The 21,922-nt window shown below is 44.7% G+C and overlaps 1 protein-coding gene across 1 annotated transcript in view; it reads right to left on the minus strand.

The window, feature by feature from the left end:
* Positions 1–8,293: 8,293 nt before the first annotated feature.
* The window catches only part of LOC144492779 (nitric oxide synthase 1-like), a 342,106-nt gene continuing 328,477 nt past the window's right edge, over positions 8,294–21,922 (minus strand). The window contains exons 25-26 of the mRNA XM_078211199.1: positions 17,892–18,086; positions 8,294–8,648 (exon numbers count right to left, since the gene is read on the minus strand). Of these exons, the coding sequence (XP_078067325.1) occupies positions 8,526–8,648; positions 17,892–18,086 (318 nt within the window). The 3' untranslated portion in view covers positions 8,294–8,525. The remainder of the gene's footprint in view (positions 8,649–17,891; positions 18,087–21,922) is intronic.

Raw genomic sequence — 21,922 nt, forward strand, 5'->3', positions numbered from 1 at the left:
AAGGTGGCAGACTTCCGTGGACAAAAAGACGGATGACCTCCCTGGACTGACAGATGACCTCCCCAGACCCGACGGCAGAGCTCCCCGGGTCTGACGGCGGGCCTCCCCGAACTATATAGCGGACCTCTCCAGACCTTACGGCGGTCCTCCTTGGACCCGACGGCAGATCTTCCTGGATCTGACGGCGGTCTTCCTTGGACCTGAACGCAGTCAACAAAGAACAAAGAATAAAGGTGCCTGATGGTGCACCTTCCTGCTCTCAACAGATGACAAAGAACAAAGAAAATTATAGCACAGGAACAGGCCCTTCGGCCCTCCAAGCCGACACCGATCATGCTGCCCGACTGAACTAAAACCCCCGACCCTTCTGGGGACCATATCCCTCCATTCCCATCCTATTCATGTATTTGTCAAGATGACCCTTAAAAGTCACCTCCCCGGACCCGATGGTGGACCTACCCCGACACTTGGAAACAAGTGTGGATTTACTCAACTTGCTCAACTCATCGAGATAAGCACTTTGCTGCACTGTCAGCTTCTTGGCGAACAAGACTCAATGGCATTGAGACAAACTTTGGAAAACAAATCTTGGTTTACTTAAAATGTTTAACCCATCGAGATATGGACCTGCTGCAATATCAGCTTCTTGACGAAAAATACTCAATGGCATGGAAAGTAATTCGGAAACCAATGTGGATTTATGCAAAATTCTTCACTTATCGACATTTTGCCGCTATATCAGCTTCTTGGCAAGAAAGGCTCAATGGCATTGAGAGAAACTTTGAAAACAACTGGATTTACTCAATATGCTCAAATCATCAATATATTCATCTGGCCGCAATATCAGCTTCATGGAGAAAAACAATCAATGGGATTTAGAGGATCTTTGGAAACAAATGTGGAGACAGGAAGGTCGGGCCACTAACGGCGAAAGTGCGGCGGGGGGCCAGTAATATTGAGAGAGCGGCGGGGAGGGGCCAGTAATGGTGAAAGCGTGGCAGGGAGCCAGTAATGGCGAGAGGACCAGTGGGGCCAGTAATGGCGAAAGAGCGCCAGCAGGGCCATTAAAAGCGAGAGAGATGCAATGGGAGCTTGAACAGTGAAGTAGCATTAGCGGGTCATTAACCATGAGACAGAAGCAGAGGGACCAGTAACACTGATAAAAGTGCACCGGGGCTATTAAGAGAGAGAGAGAGCAATGGCGGGGTCACTAACAGTGAGAGCTCAGTGGTGTGGCCATTAACAGCGAGAGGGAAACAGAAGGGCCAGTAACAACGAGAGGAGAATTGAAGCCCTTAGCAGCGAGTGAGCAGCAGCAGGACATACACAGCGTGGGAGCAGAGCGGGGCCAGTAAGAGCAACAGAGCAGAGGCAGGACTATTAACAGTGAGAGAGAAACCGTGTAGCCTTTAACAGAGAGGGACCAGCAGTGGCACCAAAAATAGTGAGGGAGCAGCAGCGGGGCCAGTACCAGCAAGAGAGCAGCAGAGGACCCTTAATGGGGGCAGCAGAGTGGTTAGCACTCCTGCCTCACAGCGCCAGGGACCCGGGTTCGATTCTCGGCTTGTGTAACTGTCTATGTGGAATTTGCACGTACTCCCCGTGTCTGCGTGGGTTTCTTCCGTGTGCTCCGGTTTCCTCCCACAGTCCAATAATGTGCGAGTTAGATTGACTGTTGTCAGTGCAGGCTCGATGGGCCGAATGGTTTCCTTCTGCACTGTAGGGATTCTATGCACAGCGAGACAGGTGATTTGGGTCCTAAACGCAAAATCAGCCTTTTGACAAAACGGCTCAATGACAGTGAGAGCCACTTTGGAACCAAGTGTAGAGTTAGTCAAAATGCTTAACTAATTGAGACGTGCAATTTGCTGCAATATCAGCTTTGTGGCAAAAATGACTCAATGGCAGTGCGAGTTACTTTGGAAGGAAGTGTGGAGTCAGTGAAAATGCTTAACTCATTGAGATATGCGCTTTGCAGCCTTTTGGCAAAAATGACTCAATGGCAGTGTGAGAAAATGGTTAACTCATTGAGATGTGCAGGGCATGGTGGCACAGGGGCTGGCATTGCTGCTTCACAGCGCCAGGGACCCGGGTACAATTCTGGCTTTGGGTGACTGTGTGGAGTTTACATGTTCTGCACATGTCTGCATGGATTTCCACCGGGTGCTCTGGTTTCCTCCCACAGTCCAAAGATGTACAGGTTAGGTTGATTGGCTACACTAAGTTGACCCTTAGTGTCAAGGGTTGCAGGGTAAATTTGTAGGGTTACAGGAATAGGGCCTGAGTGGGATTGTGGTTGGTGCAGACCCAATGGGCCAAATGGCCTCTTTCTACACTGTCAGGATTCTATGATTCTGTGGTCACATTTCCTGCCACAGTCCAAAGATGTGCAGGTTAGGTGGTTTGGCTATGCTAAAATAGGTGGTTATAGGTGGGTTAGGTGGATTAGCTACGATGGATTGCTGGATTGTGGGGGTGGGGCAGGGAGATGGGCCTGGGTGGGATGCTCTTTGGAGGGTCGGTGCAGACTCGATGGGCTAAATGGCCTAAATGACACTGTCGGGATTCAATGATTCTTCCCAGTGTTCCCAAATGCCTGAACTGCCCAGTCTGTCCTCAGTAAGTCCTAGATTAATTACTCTAATGTTTTATCGCCACTTACTGTCTGCTGGATCGTTCCTTTCTCTCATAATTGAAATGGATCTTTAATATTTGAAATTTTCCTATCATCTGACAAGGCCTTTGACAAGGTCCCTCACGGCAGACTGGTGCAGAAGGTGAAGTCGCATGGGATCAGAGGTGAGCTAGCAAGGTGGATACAAAACTGGCTCGGTCAAAGAAGACAGAGGATAGCAGTGGAAGGGTGTGTTTCTGAATGGAGGGCTGTGACAAGTGGTGTTCCTCAGTGATCAGTGCTGGGATCTTTACTGTTTGTAATATATATAAATCATTTGGAGGAAAATGTAACTGGATTGATTAGTAAGTTTGCGGATGACACAAAGGTTGGTGGATTTGCAGATAGCGATGAGGACTATCAGAGGATACAACAAGATATAGATCAATTGGAGACTTGGGCGGAGAGATGGCAGATGGAGTTTAATCCGGACAAATGTGAGGTAATGCATTTTGGAAGGTCTAATACAGATAGGAAATATACAATAAATGGCAGAACCCTTAAGAGTATTGATAGGCAATAGGGATCTGGGTGTACAGGTACACAGGTCACTGAAAGTGGCAATGCAGGTGGAGAAAGTAGTCAAGAAGGCATATGGCATGCTTGTTTTCATCGGCCAGGGTATTGAGTTTAAAAATTGGCAAGTCATGTTGCAGCTTTATAGAACCTTAGTGTGCACTTGGAATATAGTTTTCAATTCTGGTCGCCACACTACCAGAAGGATGTGGAGGCTTTGGAGAGGGTACAGAAAAGATTTACCAGGAGGGCATCAGCTATGAGGAGAGTTTGGAGATACTTGGTTTGTTCTCACTGGAGCGACGGAAGTTGAGGGGAGACCTGATAGAAGTCTACAAGATTGAGAGGCATGGACAGAGTGGATTGTCAGAAGCTTTCTTCCAGGATCAATTACTGGGGGGCACAGGTTTAAGGTGCGAGGGGCAAGGTTTAAAGGAGATGTACGAGGCAGATTTTTTCTACAGAGAGTAGTGGGTGCCTGGAACTCGTTGCCGGAGGAGGTAGTGGAAGCAGATACAGTAGTGACTTTTAAGGGGCGTCTTGACAAGTACATGAATAGGATGGGAATAGAGGGATATGATCCCCGGAAGGGTAGGGGGTTTTAGTTAAGTCAGGCAGCATGGTCGGTGCAGGCCGAAGGGCCTGTTCCTGTGCTGTAATTTTCTTTGTTCTTTATCTCACATATTCAGAGAGGTTTGGAAGATTTCTACTATCTTAAATCTGAGTCATTTAGAATTCAATCCATCTGGAGCTGGTGACTTGAGAGATTCCAATCTTTTTGCCTGTATTCAATGTGAAATTATAATATGTTATGAATCATATTTCTGATATACATAAATCCAGTGGGTAACCTGTGATAGATAAGATACTAACAAAATGCTCAGTACCTGCCTCCATGAACCAACAAAGCCACCTCCACCCGACAAAGTGAAGAAAAAATTTTGCTCCTGTTAAATTGTTGCCGATTCTTTATTATGAAACCTGCAGTTTTTGCCTGTGTAAATCTATTTCAATACACTGCTACAGAACGTAAGACATTGCTCAGTTTATCAGTAAACCAAATTGTAAGACTGATGCATATATTTCAGAGAAGTTAGCAAAAAGTGTCATTTTTTTGGAAAGCAAAGTGTGTGAAAGAAGAACTCGTTAAATCTATTCTTACTGATGGGGAGGCGGTGGCATCCTGGTCTTGTCATTGAACTAGTAATCCTAGAGTAATGCCCCTGGGACTGGGTTCAAATACCATCACGTGAAATTTGGTGATAGTGAAATTTGAGTTCAATAAAAATCTGGAATTAAAAGTCTAATGATGACCATGAAATTATTGTTCACCTTAGGGAAGGAAATCTGTCGCCCTTGCCCGATCTGGCCGACACATAACTCCAGACCCACAGCAATGTGGTTGACTCTTTAAAAAAAAGCCCTCAGGAAGAGCAATAAATGCCTGCCCAGCCAGTGATTCCTACATGCCATGAATGTTTTTAAAAGTGTAACAAAAGATATGAATCACCAGAGAGAAATGGTAACGAGGGTGGGGTGAACTTGGCATTAGATTCAGCTCACTCTGCTACTAAATGGTTTCGTTGTAAATGCTGCTTTGACATGGCTGAGAAAACGGAAAAAAACCCAATAATTTAGGAGGAGATGTTTCAGACACAGGGGCATTCCAACAGGGCAAAAAAGGACAAGGTGGAAGTGGAGCTGATATAGGTAATTGACGGGGTGAAAATTGATCAGCAGGATATACTGGAAAAGCTGGCTAGGTTCCGATGGCTTACAACCCAAGCTGCTAAAGAAAGTGGGGGTAGAGCTGGTGGAAGTGGCTTGCCATAATCTTCCAATTTTTCTGAGATACACGGGAGGTGCCACAAAAAGGAAGGCGCTAGTTTAATATCAGATGTGGGTAAGATTGTGGAAAAAAATCATCAGTGGGAAAAAAAGTAACCGGCACTTGTGGAGGTTGTGGACTAGCAATCCAGAGACCCGAGGGTAATGCTCTGAGGACCCAGATTTGAATCCCAACATGGTGAAATTTAAATTCAATAAAAATCTGGAATTAAAAGTCTAATGATGACCATAAAACTATTAAAAACCTGTTATCCTTATTAGAACCTTATTCTGTGGTCTACATGTGACTCTAGATCCACAAGAATGTGCTGACCCTTAATTGTAACGATGAGTAATGCATGCTGTCCCAGCGAGCGATGCCCACATCCCATGAATGAATTAAAAGGTTTGAGTTCATTAAGGAAGCCAGCATGGATTAGTAAAAAGCAGATTGTGTTTGACTAACTAAATAAATTTGATGAGAAAATGCAGTAGATCGTTTTTACATGGAATTTTACAAACATTTGACAGGGTACTGTCAAAGGCCAGTTAATAAAATTGTGGTTCATTGAATAGGAGGATAAGAATTTGGACAAAAATTGATTTAAGGGCAGAAAACGGTGAGTTTTCAGTTTTTCAGACTGGAGGGAGTCGTTGGTGTTCCATAGGATCACTATCTTTTTGATAGATATAAATGATTTGAGTTTTAGAATATGGACTAACATTTCAAAATTGTCAATGATATCAAACTTACAGGAATGGGCAGCATGTGAAATGAAAAATGGTGTGCAATAATGCATTTTGGCAGAAGCAAATTGGCGGCACGGTGGCACAATGGTTAGCACTGCTGCCTCACAGCTGCAGGGAGTTTGATTCCCGGCTTGGGTCACTGTGAGTGTGGAGTCTGCACATTCTCCCTGTGTTTGCGTGGGTTTCCTCCGGGTGCTCCGACTTCCTCCCACAATCCAAAGATGTGCAGGTTAGGTTGATTGGCTGTGATAAATTGCCCCTTAATGTCCCAGGTTTGTATGTTAGAGGGATTAGCATAGTAAAAATGTGGATTTCGGGGATAGGGCCTGGGTGGGATTGTTGTCGGTGCAGACTTCATGGGCCAAATGGCACTGTAGAGTTTCTATGATTCTATGAAGAGAGGCAATATCGGCCAAGTGCACAATTCTAAAGAGTGCACTGGAACACAGAGCTGAGGATTCATGTATGTAGATTCTTGAAGGTGACAGGACAATTTAGAGAGTAGTTGGCAAAACTATGGGTCTCGAGTTTCATTATTAGAGGGATTGAGCAGGGAGATTATACTGAACCTTCACGAACCTCTGGTTTAACCACAAATTCAGGTCCAACAATATTTGATTCATTTACAAAAAAAGTTTGATTTTTCTGGCAAATGCCTGCCTAATCTAAAACTGAATGCACTTATGCATCCGTATCCTTCCATTCCCATCCCATTCAAACCAGTCCAAAGATGTGCGGGTTAGGTTGATTGGCCAGGTTTAAAAAATTGCCCCTTAGAGTCCTGGGATGCGTAAGTTAGAGGGATTAGCGGGTAAAATATGTGGGGGTAGGGCCTGGGTGGGATTGTGGTCGGTGCAGACTCGATGGGCCGAATGGCCTCCTTCTGCACTGTAGGGTTTCTATGATTCTATGATGATTCATTCATGTATTCATCTAGTTGCCCTTTAAATGGCGCAATCGCACCTGCTCCCACCACCTCCCCAGGCAGCGTGTTCCAGACATTGTGTAAAAAAAACTTGCTTCTCACCTCTCCTCTAAACTTTTCCCCATGCACGTTAAACCTATGTACCCTAGTACTTGACTTTTCTACCCAAGAAAAGAGCATCTTGTAAACCTCTATCAGGTCACCTCTCAACCTCCATTGTTCCAGTGAGAACAAACTAAGTTTATCCAAGCTCTCCTCATAACCAATACCCTCCAGACCAGGCAATATCCTGGGAAACCTCTTCTGTACCCTCTCCAAAGCATCCACATCCTTCTGGTCGTGTGGCGACCAGAATTGTACACAACATTCTAAATGAGGCCTTACTAAGTTTCTGCACAGTTGCAGCATGACCCGCCAATTGTTATACTCAATGCCCCGACCGATGAACGCAAGCATGCCGTATGCTTTCTTGACTACCTTATCCACCTGCGTTGCCACTTTTAGTGATCGGTGGACATGTACGCCCAGATCTCTCTGCCTGTCAACACTCCTAAGGGTAATTCCTACATGCATTGGACCTTCCAAAATGCATTCTCTCAGACTTGTCTGGATTAAACTCCATTTGCCATTTCTCCACCCAAGTCTCCAACCAGTCTATATCTATCTTCTTCACTATCCGCAACTGCGAATTTACTAATCAGACCAGCTACATTTTCCTCCAAATCATTTATATATTTATCGGTCCCAGAACCGATCCCTGTGGAACACCACTCGTCACAGCTGTCCATTCAGAAAGCACCCCTCTACTGCTACCCTCTGTCTTCTATGGCCAAGTCAGTTCTGTATCCATCTTGCCAGCTCTCTTCTGATCCCATGTGACTTCACCTTTCGTACCATGAGGTACCTTGTCAAAGGCTATTCTGATATCCATTTATACAACATCTACTGCCTTTCCCTCATGTATCACCTTCATCACTTCCTTGAAAAACTCGATCAAGTTCGTGAGGCATGACCTCCCCTTCACAAAAACATGCTGTCTATCACTAAATAAGTCCATTTGTTTCCAAATGTGAGTAAATCCTGTCCCCAAGAATCTTTTCCAATAATTTCCCTACCACTGACATAAGGTTCACCGGCCTATAATTTCCTGGATTATCACTGCTGCCCTTCTTAAACAATGGAACAACACTGGCTATCTTCCAGTCCTCTGGAACTTCACCTGTCGCCAATGAGGATACAAAGATTTCTATCAAGGCCCCAGCAATTTCCGCCCTTGCCTCCCTCAGTATTCTGGGGTAGATCCAATCAGGACTTATCTACCTTAATGCTTTTTAGGATGCCTAATATCTCCTCCTTTTTGACACTGACATCACCCAAAATATCTACACATCCTACCCCAAGCTCCTCATCCATCAAGTCCCTCTCTTTGGTGAAGGACTAAGGGACATAGTTGCAATAGATACAGATGGGATAGGAGGAAGACGCAGCTACCAAGACTGCATATTATGGGCACTGAACAGTTAAACCAACTTCAGAAAATCTTGTTTGGGGAAGTGATAATTGTCAAAAACTTAATTCTGAAACACACTGAGATACACTTTAAAATAAGGTAACATATAATCGTCAGACAATGCTGAGAGAAAGACAAGCTTTAACATCCAGGTGATCTATCTAATTCTGTGACATTTCATCTTATACACACAAAAATGCTCAAAGTGTTGGCTGCAGATATATGCCCATTAATTTAAACTACTTTTTTATGAATACCCAAGAATTCTTGATTCATTTATGAAAGGTTTTGAGTTTCTGGCAACAGCCGTTTATCTTAGTGAGTTAATCAGAGCCAATCATTGACTTTGTTCCCCACCAATATGTCAAAGATGATCGTATTTTTGTGGTAACCTCCCAGGTTCGCAGAGTTACACCAAATATATCTTCATGGTAGCGATTTTCGTCCTGCGAGAAAGAAAAAAGGATTACTAACATGAATTGTGCTCGGTGAATTGTGAATGGAATACAATAATTATTTGAACAAGGTTAGAGTAAAAGACACAAACACACAGGAGTAGATACATCCAGTCAATAAACTCCAACATCACTTTTCCCACTGTGCACACTTTTCTATCACTGACTCTACCCACCCATCTAATCGTGAGAAAGAGTTCCATTTCAATACTGATACCAAACAGAATCCATGAAGATAGTAGATCTCTAGTTTTCAAATCCCCAACGCTGAGAAAAACAGTGTGTTCATCTATGCCCCTCATGATTTTATACACCTCAATAAGGTCACCTCATGTTTCAAGGAATGAAGCCATGGCCTGGCCAACTGCTCCCTATAATCTCCATCTCTACAGAACAACACAGGCAATAGGAACATCTGGCACCTTGAGTGCGCCATTCACTATGATCATGTTTCAACATTATCGCGATCTTCCTGCTATTCATTTGCCTTAATTGGAATATTGTGGACAGTTCTGGGCATCACAGAATCTCAGAGTGCAGAAGAGGCCCTTCGGCCCATCGAGTCTGCACCGACAAATGAGAAATACCTGACCTCCCACCTAATCCCATTCACCAGCACTTGGCCTTAAATGTTATAATGTGCCAAAGTCTTTATCCAGGTACTTTTTAAAGGATAGAGTCAGAGAGCAATGCAGCATAGATACAGGCCCTTCAGCCCAACCGGTTCATGCTGACCATAGTGTCCTCCCAGTTCGTCCCAATTGCCTGCATTTGGCCCACACCCCTCTAATCCTTTCCCATCCATGTACTTATCCAAATGCTTTTTAAATGTTGCTATTGAATCTGCCGCAACCACTTTCTCTGGCAACTCATTCCATATATGCACCATCCTCTGCCTGAAGAAGTTGCCCCTTAGGTCCCTTTTAAATATTTCCCCTCTAAACTTAAACCTATGCCCTCTAGTTTTCAAATCCCCAACGCTGAGAAAAACAGTGTGTGTGTTCATCTATGCCCCTCATGATTTTATACACCTCAGTAAGGTCATCTCATTCTCCTATGTTTCAAGGAATGAAGCCATGGCCTGGCCAACTGCTCCCTATCACTCAGGCCCACTAGTATCATAGAAACCCTACAGTGCAGAAAGAGGCCATTTGACCCATCGAGTCTGCACCGACCACAATCCCACCCAGGCCCTACCCCCATATCCCTATACATTTACCCGCTAATCCCTCTAACCTACGCATCTCAGGACACTAAGAGGCAATTTTAGCATTGCCAATCAACCTAACCCGCACATCTTTGGACTGTGGGAGGAAACTGGAGCACCCGGAGGAAACCCACGCAGACACGAGGAGAATGTGCAAACTCCACGCAGACAGTGACCCAAGCCGGGACTCGAACCCAGGTCCCTGGAGCTGTGAAGCAGCAGTGCTAACCACTGTGCTACCGTGCCGCCCATAACTAGCACTGGCAACATCCTCGTAAATCTTCTTTGCACTCTTCCCAGTTTATCAATGTCTTTCCTATAACAGGGTGACCAAAATGTGAGACAACCTGCCTCATATAGCACATGACATGCTTTGGGTAAAATTGATTTTCCTCACATCCCCTTGCTCCTCACTTTGAGCTCGAGTCCCTTTGTGACTGACACTTCAACTACAGGGGAGGCAGCTGCTCCCTATACACCCTGTCTATGCCCCTCATAACCTTGTACACTTCAATCAAGTCAGCCCTCAGTCTTCTCTGCTCGAGTGAATACAATCCAGGTTTCTCCAACCTCTCTTCATAAATGTTCCATCCCAGGTAACATCCTGGTACATCTCTGCACGTCTACCAGTGCAATCACATCCTTCCTACAATGTGGCATGCAGAACTGCACACAGTACTTGAGCTGTGGCCTCATCAAAGTTCTATGCAATCCAACCTGACCTCCCTGTTTTTGTAATCTATGTCCCGATTGATGAAAGGAAATGTCCCATATGCCTTTTTCAACACCCTACTAAGATGCCCTTCTGCCTTCAAGGATTGATGGACAAACACATCAAGGTTCCTTTGTTCCTCAGAAGTTCCTAGTGTCGTACCATTCTTTGAATAGCTTCTTGCCAAATTACTCCTTCCAAAGTACACAGCTCTTTGTCAAATTACTCCTTTCGGATTATTACTCCATTCGGTCCATCGAGCCTGCACTGACCACAATCCCAGACCCAATCCAGATCTGACCCTATAACCCCACATCACCTCACACTGTTCAGGGTTAAATTTCATCTGCCACTTATCTGCCCATTTGCCCAAACTGTCTATGTTTTCTTGTAGCCCAAGACACTCAGCCTCACTGTTAACCACCCTACCAATCTTCGTGTCATCCACAAACTTACTAATCCTACCACCACTCGCCCCCACCGCCCAACAGAATCATCAATATATTTTTGATATCTTTAGGTATTTTGCAACTGAGCCAATTTTGAATCTACTTGTATCCCATGTGCGTTTGTCTTCTTTATAAGTCTCTCATGTTGGAATTTGTCAAAAGACTTTCCTGAAACCATATAGACTACATCAACTGCACTATCGTCATCGACAAACCTGATCAACGCCTCAAAATATTCAATCAATTTTAGATATGACCTTCATCTGACAAAGCCATGGTGACTATCCCTGATCAAACCTTGCCTCTCAAGTGGAGATAGAATCTCTCTTTCAGAATTTTCTCCAATAGTTTTCCTACCACTGACGTGAGACTCACTCGTTTGTAGCTCCCTGGCTTGTCTCTACAATTCTTCTTTAATAGCCGAAACACATTGGCAATCCCCTGCCCCTAACCTATCCACACAACCCTGCACATTTACCATGGCCATTCCACCTAACCTACACATCTTGGGATACTGAGCAGCAATTTAGCATGGCCAATACATCTAACCCGCACATCTTTCAAGTGTGGGAGGAAACCCATGCAGACATGGGGAGAACATACAAAATCCACACAGACAATCAAGACCGGAATCAAACCCAAATCAAACTACTGCTGTGAGAGATCAGTTCTAACCACTGTGCCACCATGCCATTCTACTAAAAGGTCAGATTACCAGAGCGGGTTCCCCTACAGGTCAAGGTACAATCCAAATCATGGTTTGATACAGTTCAAGGTCAGCAACAAAACACAGTTATGCACACAGCAATTTCTTCACTCTCCAAGGCACTCCCCTTGCATTCATTAAGTTGGCTGCTGCTGCCCTTAGCAGCACACTTCTAATCAAGAGTCATAGAATCATAGATCGAACAAAGAACAGTACAGCACAGCCCTTCAGCCCTCGATGTTGTGCCGAGCTTTGTCCGAAACCAAGATCAAGCTATCCCACTCCCGATCATTCTGGTGTGCTCCATGTGCCTATCCAATAACCATTTGAAAGTTCCTAAAGTGTCCGACTCCACTATCACAGCAGGCAGTCCATTCCACACCCCAACCACGCTCTGAGTAAAGAACCTACCAACAGTACAAAACGAGGCATTCGGCCCATCGAGCCTGCACCAACCACAATCCCACCCAGGCCCATATCCAATCCAAATCCAACCTTATAACCCCACATATTTACTCTGCTAATCTCCCTGACACGAAGGGGCAATTTTAGCATGGCCAATGCACCTAACCCACATATCTTTGGAGTTTAGGAGGAAACCGAAGCAACCGAGGAAACCCACGTAGACACGGGGAGGATGTGCAAACTCCGCACAACAGTGACCTGAGGCCAAAATTGAACCCGGGTCCCTGCGCTGTGAGGCAGCAGTGCTAACCACTGTGCCACCTTGCTGCTTCTAAGTCTAGTGTAGTAAGGCTACAGAGCTGATCCTCATTACACGGATTCCTGATGGTGGTTTTCCATCAGTGTGCCTTGTGATTTTTGGGTTGACTTCCTGTGGCCATCTTGATCGGCGGAAACTGTTAAGAAAGTTGCGAAAAGTACCGCCCTTCCAGCACACAGCCCCTGATGACATCACAGAGATTAAGAGGTTGTTAAGATGACGAGTGTTTTCATAGATTCCTTCTTGTAAATGGTTCAATAACCCGAGGTCATAGATTCAAAATCATTCACAAAAAACCCAGATGAGAGAACTATTTTTGTTTCAGAGACTTGTAAGAATCTGAAACATAGCAGAAGGTGATTTCATCAATAATTTTAAACAGTATTTTCACAAAATTAACAACACTAATAGAATCATAGAATTCCTACAGTGCAGAAGGCGGTCATTCAGCCCATTGAGCCTGCACCGACAACAATCCCACCGGGGCCCTATCCCTGCAACCCCACATATTACCCTGGTCATCTCCCTGACACTAAGGGGCAATTTACTATGGCCAATCAAACTAATCTGCACATCTTTGAACTGTGGGAGGAAACCAGAGCACCCGGAGGAAACCCACGCTGATATGGGGAGAATCGAACACCGGTCCCTGGCACTGTGAGGCAGCAGTGCCACTGTAAGTTCTTTCATTAGGGGCTGTGATCAGATAAGGTGGGTAAAATAGCAAAACCCCAAGATTTCTATTTCCAACTATAAATTGTAGTATATAATATGATTTTGTTATAATTGTTAACAACCATCTTTGCAGTGATGTAGAATATGAAAAACAAAAATGATATGCTTTCTTTACTCAGCAATGTTTGCTGTATGCATGTGATGCATCTTCATATCTAAATTTTAACCACTTATAAAGTTGAGGAAGCGTCTGATACAAATTTAATTCAGGAAACTGTATCATAACTTTCAGTTTCCCTTGTGTTTATATTTGTGGGGTGGGGAGAGGTAGAATTATAGACAGTCACAGTTTCAGAATCATAGAATCATTACAGTGCAGAAAGAGGCCATTTGGTCCATCAAGTGTGCACCGGTTCTCCAAACAAAGAACAAAGAACAGTACAGCACAGGAAACAGGCCCTTCGGCCCTCCAAGCCTGTGCCGCTCCTTGGTCCAACTAGACCAATCGTTTGTATCCCTCCATTCCCAGGCTGCTCATGTGACTATCCAGGTAAGTCTTAAACGATGTCAGCGTGCCTGCCTCCACCACCCTACTTGGCAGCGCATTCCAGGCCCCCACCACCCTCTGTGTAAAAAACGTCCCTCTGATGTCTGAGTTATACTTCGCCCCTCTCAGCTTGAGCCCGTGACCCCTCGTGATCGTCACCTCCGACCTGGGAAAAAGCTTCCCACTGTTCACCCTATCTATACCCTTCATAATCTTGTATACCTCTATTAGATCTCCCCTCATTCTCCGTCTTTCCAAGGAGAACAACCCCAGTCTACCCAATCTCTCCTCATAGCTAAGACCCTCCATACCAGGCAACATCCTGGTAAACCTTCTCTGCACTCTCTCCAATGCCTCCACGTCCTTCTGGTAGTGCGGCGACCAGAACTGGACGCAGTACTCCAAATGTGGCCTAACCAGCGTTCTATACAGCTGCATCATCAGACTCCAGCTTTTATACTCTATACCCCGTCCTATAAAGGCAAGCATACCATATGCCTTCTTCACCACCTTCTCCATCTGTGTTGCCACCTTCAAGGATTTGTGGACTTGCACACCTAGGTCCCTCTGTGTTTCTATACTCCTGATGACTCTGCCATTTATTGTATAACTCCTCCCTACATTATTTCTTCCAAAATGCATCACTTCGCATTTATCCGGATTAAATTCCATCTGCCACCTCTCCGCCCAATTTTCCAGCCTATCTATATCCTGCTGTATTGCCCGACAATGCTCTTCGCTATCCGCAATTCCAGCCATCTTCGTGTCATCCGCAAACTTGCTGATTACACCAGTTACACCTTCTTCCAAATCATTTATATATATCACAAATAGCAGAGGTCCTAGTACAGAGCCCTGCGGAACACCACTGGTCACAGACCTCCAGCCGGAAAAAGACCCTTCGCCCACTACCCTCTGTCTCCTATGGCCAAGCCAGTTCTCCACCCATCGAGCCACTTCTCCTTGTATCCCATGAGCCTTACCTTCTTAACCAACCTGCCATGTGGGACTTTGTCAAATGCCTTACTGAAATCCATATAGACGACATCCACGGCCCTTCCTTCATCAACCGTTTTTGTCACTTCCTCAAAAAGCTCCACCAAATTTGTAAGGCACGACCTCCCTCTTACAAAACCATGCTGTCTGTCACTAATGAGATTGTTCCGTTCTAAATGCACATACATCCTGTCTCTAAGAATCCTCTCCAACAACTTCCCTACCACGGACGTCAAGCTCACCGGCCTATAATTTCCTGGGTTATCCCTGCTACCCTTCTTAAACAACGGGACCACATTCGCTATCCTCCAATCCTCAGGGACCTCACCCGTGTCCAAAGAAGCGACAAAGATTTCCGTCAGAGGCCCAGCAATTTCACCTCTCGTCTCCCTGAGCAGTCGAGGATAGATGCCATCAGGCCCTGGGGCTTTGTCAGTTTTAATGTTCCCTAAAAAACCTAACACTTCCTCTCTTGTAATGGAGATTTTCTCTAACGGGTCAACACCTCCCTCCGAGACACTCCCGGTTAACACGCCCCTCTCCTTCGTGAATACCGATGCAAAGTATTCATTTAGGATCTCCCCTATTCCCTTGGGATCTAAGCATAATTCCCCTCCTTTGTCCCTGAGAGGTCCGATTTTCTCCCTGACAAGCATCATGACTTAGTGCCATTCTCCTGCCTTTTCCCCGTACCCATGCACATTGTTTCCATTCAAATCGTCATCTCATGTCCTCCTGAATGCCCTGATTGAACCTACTTCCACCACACTTCCAGGCAGTGCATTCCAGGCCCACACGACCACTCGTGTGAAGAAGTTTTTTCTCATGTTACATTTGTTTCTTCTGCAAATTACTTTATATCTGTGCCCTCTCATTCTTGATCCTTTTACAAGCAGAAACAGTTTCTCCCTATCTACTATATCCAAGCCCCTCATGATTTTGAACAGCTCTATCAAATCTCCTCTTTGCCGCCTTCTCGCCAAGTAGAACAGTCCCATCTCTCCAATCTATCCTCATAACTGAAGTTTCTCATCCCTGGAATCATTCTTGTAAACCCTGCACTCTCTACAATATGTTCACACCCTTCCTATAGTGTGGCATCCATAACTGTACATAATATTCCAGCTGAGGTCTAACTAGTTAAAAGCAAATTACTGCGGATGCTGGAATCTGAAACCAAAAGAGAAAATGCTGGAAAATCTCAACAGGTCTGACAGCATCTGTAAGGAGAGAAAAAAAAGCTGACGTTTCAAGTCCAGATGACCCTTTGTCAAAGCTAAAAGGCATGGCAAGTGGGAGATATCCGCATGCAGATCATAATCCTCTGCCATTTTCGCCAACTTCAGCGTGATGCCACCGTTAAACACATCTTCCCACCACTTCCTCTGTCAGCATTCCAGAGACTGTTCCCTCCTGGATAACCTAGTCCCCACTCCTCCATTGTACCCAACACCTCTCCCATCATCCAAAGCACCTTCCCATGCAATCGCAGAAGGTGCAACACCTCGTCTTTACCTCTTCCATGCTTACCATCCAAGGTCCAAAACACTCATTCTAGGTTAAGCAGGGTTTCACTTGCATCTCTTTCAATTTGGTCTGTTGCACTTGCTGCTCCCAATGTGGTCTCCTCTATATTGGAGTGATCAAAGTAGACTGGGTGATTGCTTTGCTGAGCACCTACCATCTCTGCGCAACCAGGACCCTGACCTTCCTGTTGCTTGCCATTTTAACACACAATCCTACTCCCATGTCTGTCCTTGGCCTGCTGCAAAGTTCAAGTGAAGCTCAACGCAAACTGGAGGAACGACATCCCATCTTCTGGCTAGACGCATTACAACAATTCAACAACTCCAGCTGATTAGCTCTACCCCAATTCGTCCCCTTTGTATTCATTTTTTAAATTGTTAACTGTTCTCTACCTTTTATTTATTGTCTTTCTTTATTTTTCTTCCCCCCCCACCACTCTTTCCCCCTATTTTATCCCCCTTTTCTGACCTTTCTCCCCCTTTGGTTCCCGTTTCCCCCCTTTTCTCAACTTTACCTCTCTCCCACTCATCTCCACCCTCCCCCACATCTCCATCTGTCACAGCTCTGATTTCAGCTTCTCTGCTGTTTGGTTATTCACACCTTCTATTCTCTCTATAGACTGCCATTAGCACCTCTTAGCCTTCCCCTTGTTTTTGTGGCTATGACTCATTTTTCATTCCCTCGCCCTGCCACTTTCTCACACTCTCTCCCACTTTCTCTGCCTTTTAGCTTTGATAAAGAGAGACCTGGAATCAAAACGTCAGCTCTTTTTTTTCTCCCCTTACATATGCTGCCAGACCTGCTGAGATTTTCCAGCATTTTCTCTCTTGAGGTCTAACCTGTATAAATTTAGTGTAGCCCTCCTAGCCCTTGTCCTTTGGCCCATATTAATAAAGTCCAAGATATGATATATTTTATTAACTGCTCTCTCCACCTGTCCTGCCACCTTCAGTAATTTATGCACATATGCACTCAGGTCCCTCTGCTCCTGCACCCCCTGAAAAATTTTATGCCTTATTTTACACTTCCTCTCCATGTTCTTCCAACTAAAATGGAAATTTTTCAGGAATTTTTCAGGAACCTTACACTTCCCAACACTAAATTTCATCTGCCACCTATCTGCCCATCCACCAACATGTCAAGGTCTTTTTGAAATTCTATATTGTCCTGCTTACAGTTTATAATACTGCCAAGTTTTATGTCATCCGCAAACTTTGAATTTGTCCTCTGCACATCAAGATCACTAATATAAATCAGGAAAAGCAAGGGGCCCAATACCGATCCCTGAGAAAATATTGATTGACTGTCACTCTGTGACGAAGCTTTGCTGCTATTTTAAAAGGCTTTTAAAGCACAGGCATTTTAAAGCACAGGTAGAGGGGCAGAACAGCCTTTGTCCATGTGTTTTTTCAAAGAAGAAAGCTTCAGACGCTGGAATTCTACCGCCTCAACCGCCACAAAATCATTTGAGCGAGGCTGTAAAATCCTGCCCAGAGTATCTGATTCTATTCAGATCAAGATTCACCAGCAAGTTATGCTAAACATTTCTTTCTCAAATCACACTTGAGATTGTTGATTTAAACTGCTCATCTGTTTACAACCCAAATCAAATGGTCTCTTTGCCTCTCACCATTTTCTAGGGCACTGGAATATTGTCACTTGATAAGCTGGCAGGCAAATCGTTTGCTTACCTTCAGTTTTGCAATATAGGTTGCTGCGTCATTGAAACTCATGTCTCCCTGACTGGCAACAATTTCTTGGATAGTTTTTGCAACTTCTTGTGCCATTGTAACATCACCACAAATATACAGGTGTCCCTTCCTTGAATGCAAGATGTGGAACAGCTCAACAGATAGTTGTGTTTGAATGATATCCTGTACGTACACCTAGGGGATGAAAACAAGTCAACTAAATAACCAAGAAAATAAATTAAATCAAAGTTAACAGGCAAAATGATTGTCTGCTGAAAGGGCTTCAAATATTGTTGTGTGTATGCCCTCTCCCACTTTTAACCAGTGTCAAACTCTCTCTTTCTCCCTGCTCTCTCTCCCAACACGCTCTGTCCCTCTCTTTGCATCACAGACTCTGTCCCAATCTGTTGTCTCTCTCCATCACACGCATGGCCCAATTTCCTCTCTCTCTCAACACACTCTGCTGCGCCCTCATGTCTCTATCACATGCTCTCTCTGACTCACCTCTTTCTCTCCATCACACACTCTGTCCCACTCTCTTCCTCTCTCTCCATCAAATGCTCTGTCCCACTCTCTCCACCTTACTCTGTTCCAATCTGTTGTCTCTCCCTATCAGATGCATGTCCCATTCTCCTCCCTCTCTCTTTCTCAACATGTTCTGCTGCACTGTCTTGTCTCCCTCTACCACATGTTCTCTTCAACTCTCTCTCTTCTATCACATGCTCTGTTCCACTCACCTCTCTCTCTATCATGCACTCTGACCCACTGCCCTTCTCTATCACATGCTCTGTCCTACTCTCCCTCTCTCTCCATCACATGCTCTGTCCCACTCCCTCCATCACACGCTCTATCTCATTCTCCTCCCTCTCTCTTTCAACACGCTCTGCTGCACCCTTGTCTCTCTCTATCACATGCTCTCTCTGACTTGCATCTCTCTCTCTCTATATCACATGCTTTGTCCCACTCTCCTCTCTATCTATCATGCACTCTGCCCCACTCCACCCTTTCTTTCTATCACATGCTCTGCCCCAATTTCTCTCCCTCTGCGTCTCTATCACATGCTGTGTTACACTCTCTTCTTTTACTCTCTCCATCACAGGTTCGCTCACACTCTCTACTCTCTGTTGCTCCATCATTTATACAAGGAGCAGGAGTACACCTTTTAACCCCTCAAGCCTGCTTCCTCATTTAATTAGATCATGGCTGATCTGATAGTAACCTCAAATCCCCATATAACCTTTCACCCCTTGCTTACGAAGAATCTATCCACCTCTGCTTTAAAAATATTCAAAAACTGCTTCCACCATCTTTTTAGGAAGAGTGTTCCAGAGACTCTCAATTTTTTGAGAGCAAAAACTTCACCTCATGTCACCTTAAATGGATGACTTCTTATTTTGAAACATTGACCCAGATCTAGATTCTCCCACAAGATGAAACATCCTCTTCACATCCACCCTGTCAAGTCACCTCAGGATCTTAAATGTTTCAATCAAGTTGCCTCTTACTCTTCTAAACTCCAGTGGATACAAGCCCAGCCTGTCCAAACATTCCTTATGAGATAAACTGCCCATTCCAGTTATTAGTCTCGTAAACATTCTCTGAACTGTTTCCAACAATTAACATTCTTCTTTAAATAAAGAGACCGATAATGTACAAAGTACTCCAGATGTAGTCTCTCTGTGCAACTGAAGCATCACCTACTTTTATATTCAATTCCTCTCGCAATAATCAGTAACATTCTATTAGCTTTCCTATTTACTTGCATCCCTGAATACTTTTATGATTCTTGAACTGTGACACCCAGACACCTCTGCACCTCAGAGCCCTGTAACCTCTCACCACTTAGATAATGAGAACAACGAACAAAGAACAACAAAGAACAGTACAGACCCTTCGGCCCTCCAAGCCTGCGTCGATCATGATGCCTGCCTAAACTAAAACCACATGCACTTATGGAGTCCATATCCCTACATTCCTATCCTAATCATGTATTCATCTAGGTGCCCCTTAAATGCTGCTATTGTACTTGCTCCCACCACCTCCCCGGGCTGCGTGTTCCAGATATTCACCACCCTCTATGCAAAAAACTTGCCTCGCACATCTCCTCTAAACTTTTCCCCACACACGTTAAACCTATGTTCTCTAGTACTTGACTTTTCTATGCTATGAAAGTGCATCTGGCTATCCACTCTGTCCATGCCACTCATAATCTTGTAAACCTCTATCAGGTTGTCCCTCAACCTCCTCAGTTCCAGTGCAAACAAACTGAGTTTATCCAACCTCTCCCCGTAGCTAATACCCTCCAGACTAGGCAACATCCTGGTAAACCTCTTCTGTATCCTCTCCAGAGCATCCACATCCTTCTGGTAGTGTGGCGACCAGAATTGTACACAATATTCCAAGGGAGGCCAAGCTGAGGTTCTGTATAGCAGGAGCATGATCTGCCAATTTTTATACTCAATGCCACGACTGATGAAAGCAAGCATGCCATATGCCTTTTTGACTACCTTATCTATTTACTGAATGATTCCTACATGCATTGGACCTTCCAAAAGACAATACCTCACATTTGTTCGGGTTGAACTCCATCTGCAATTTCTCCGCCCAAGTCTCCAACTGGTCTATATCTTGCTGTATCCTCTGGCAATAATTTTCACTGTAAGAAGTTTAACAACACCAGGTTAAAGTCCAACAGGTTTATTTGGTAGCAAAAGCCACACAAGCTTTCGGAGCTGCAAGCCCCTTCTTCAGGTGAGTGGGAATTCTGTTCACAAACAGAGCTTATAAAGACACAGACTCAATTTACATGAATAATGGTTGGAATGCGAATACTTACAACTAATTAAGTCTTTAAGAAACAAAACAGCATGAGTGGAGAGAGCATCAAGACAGGCTAAAAAGATGTGTATTGTCTCCAGACAAGACAGCCAGTGAAACTCTGTGGGAGTTACAAATAGTGTGACATGAAGCCAATATCCCGGTTGAGGCCGTCCTCGTGTGTGCGGAACTTGGCTATCAGTTTCTGCTCAGCGACTGCGCCGTCGTGTGTCGCCAAGTTCCGCACACACGAGGACGGCCTCAACCGGGATATTGGCTTCATGTCACACTATTTGTAACTCCCACAGAGTTTCACTGGCTGTCTTGTCTGGAGACAATACACATCTTTTTAGCCTGTCTTGATGCTCCCTCCATTCATGCTGTTTTGTTTCTTAAAGACTTGATTAGTTGTAAGTATTCGCATTCCAACCATTATTCTGTAAATTGAGTCTGTGTCTTTATAAGCTCTGTTTGTGAACAGAATTCCCACTCACCTGAAGAAGGGGCTTGCAGCTCCAAAAGCTTGTGTGGCTTTTGCTACCAAATAAACCTGTTGGACTTTAACCTGGTGTTGTTAAACTTCTTACTGTGTTTACCCCAGTCCAACGCCGGCATCTCCACACAATAATTTTCACTATCAGCAACTCCACCAAATTTTGTGTCGTCTGCGAACTTACTACACAGACCAGCTATATTTTCCTCCAAGTCATTTGTATATACTACGAACAACAAAGGTCCCAGAACTGATCCCTGTGGAACAGTTTTCCACTCAGAAAAGCACCCCTCTGTCTTCTACGGCCAAGCCAGTTCTGTATCCATCTTGCCAGCTCTCCTCTGATCCGGTGTGACTTCACCTTTCGTACCAGTCTACCATGAGGTACCTTGTCAAAGACTTTACTGAAGTCCATGTACACAAAATCCATTGCCTTTCCCTCATCTATCATTTTTGTCACTTCCTCGAAAAACTCGATCAAGTTAGTGAGACACGACCTCCCCTTCACAAAACCTGTTGCTGTCTATCACTAATACAAAGAACAAAGAACAGTACAGCACAGGAAACAGGCCCTTCGGCCCTCCAAGCCTGTGCCGCTCCTTGGTCCAACTAGACCAATCGTTTGTATCCCTCCATTCCCAGGCTGCTCATGTGACTATCCAGGTAAGTCTTAAACGATGTCAGCGTGCCTGCCTCCACCACCCTACTTGGCAGCGCATTC

The sequence above is a fragment of the Mustelus asterias genome, chromosome 4, assembly GCF_964213995.1.
Source record: "Mustelus asterias chromosome 4, sMusAst1.hap1.1, whole genome shotgun sequence".
Taxonomy (NCBI): Eukaryota; Metazoa; Chordata; class Chondrichthyes; order Carcharhiniformes; family Triakidae; genus Mustelus; species Mustelus asterias.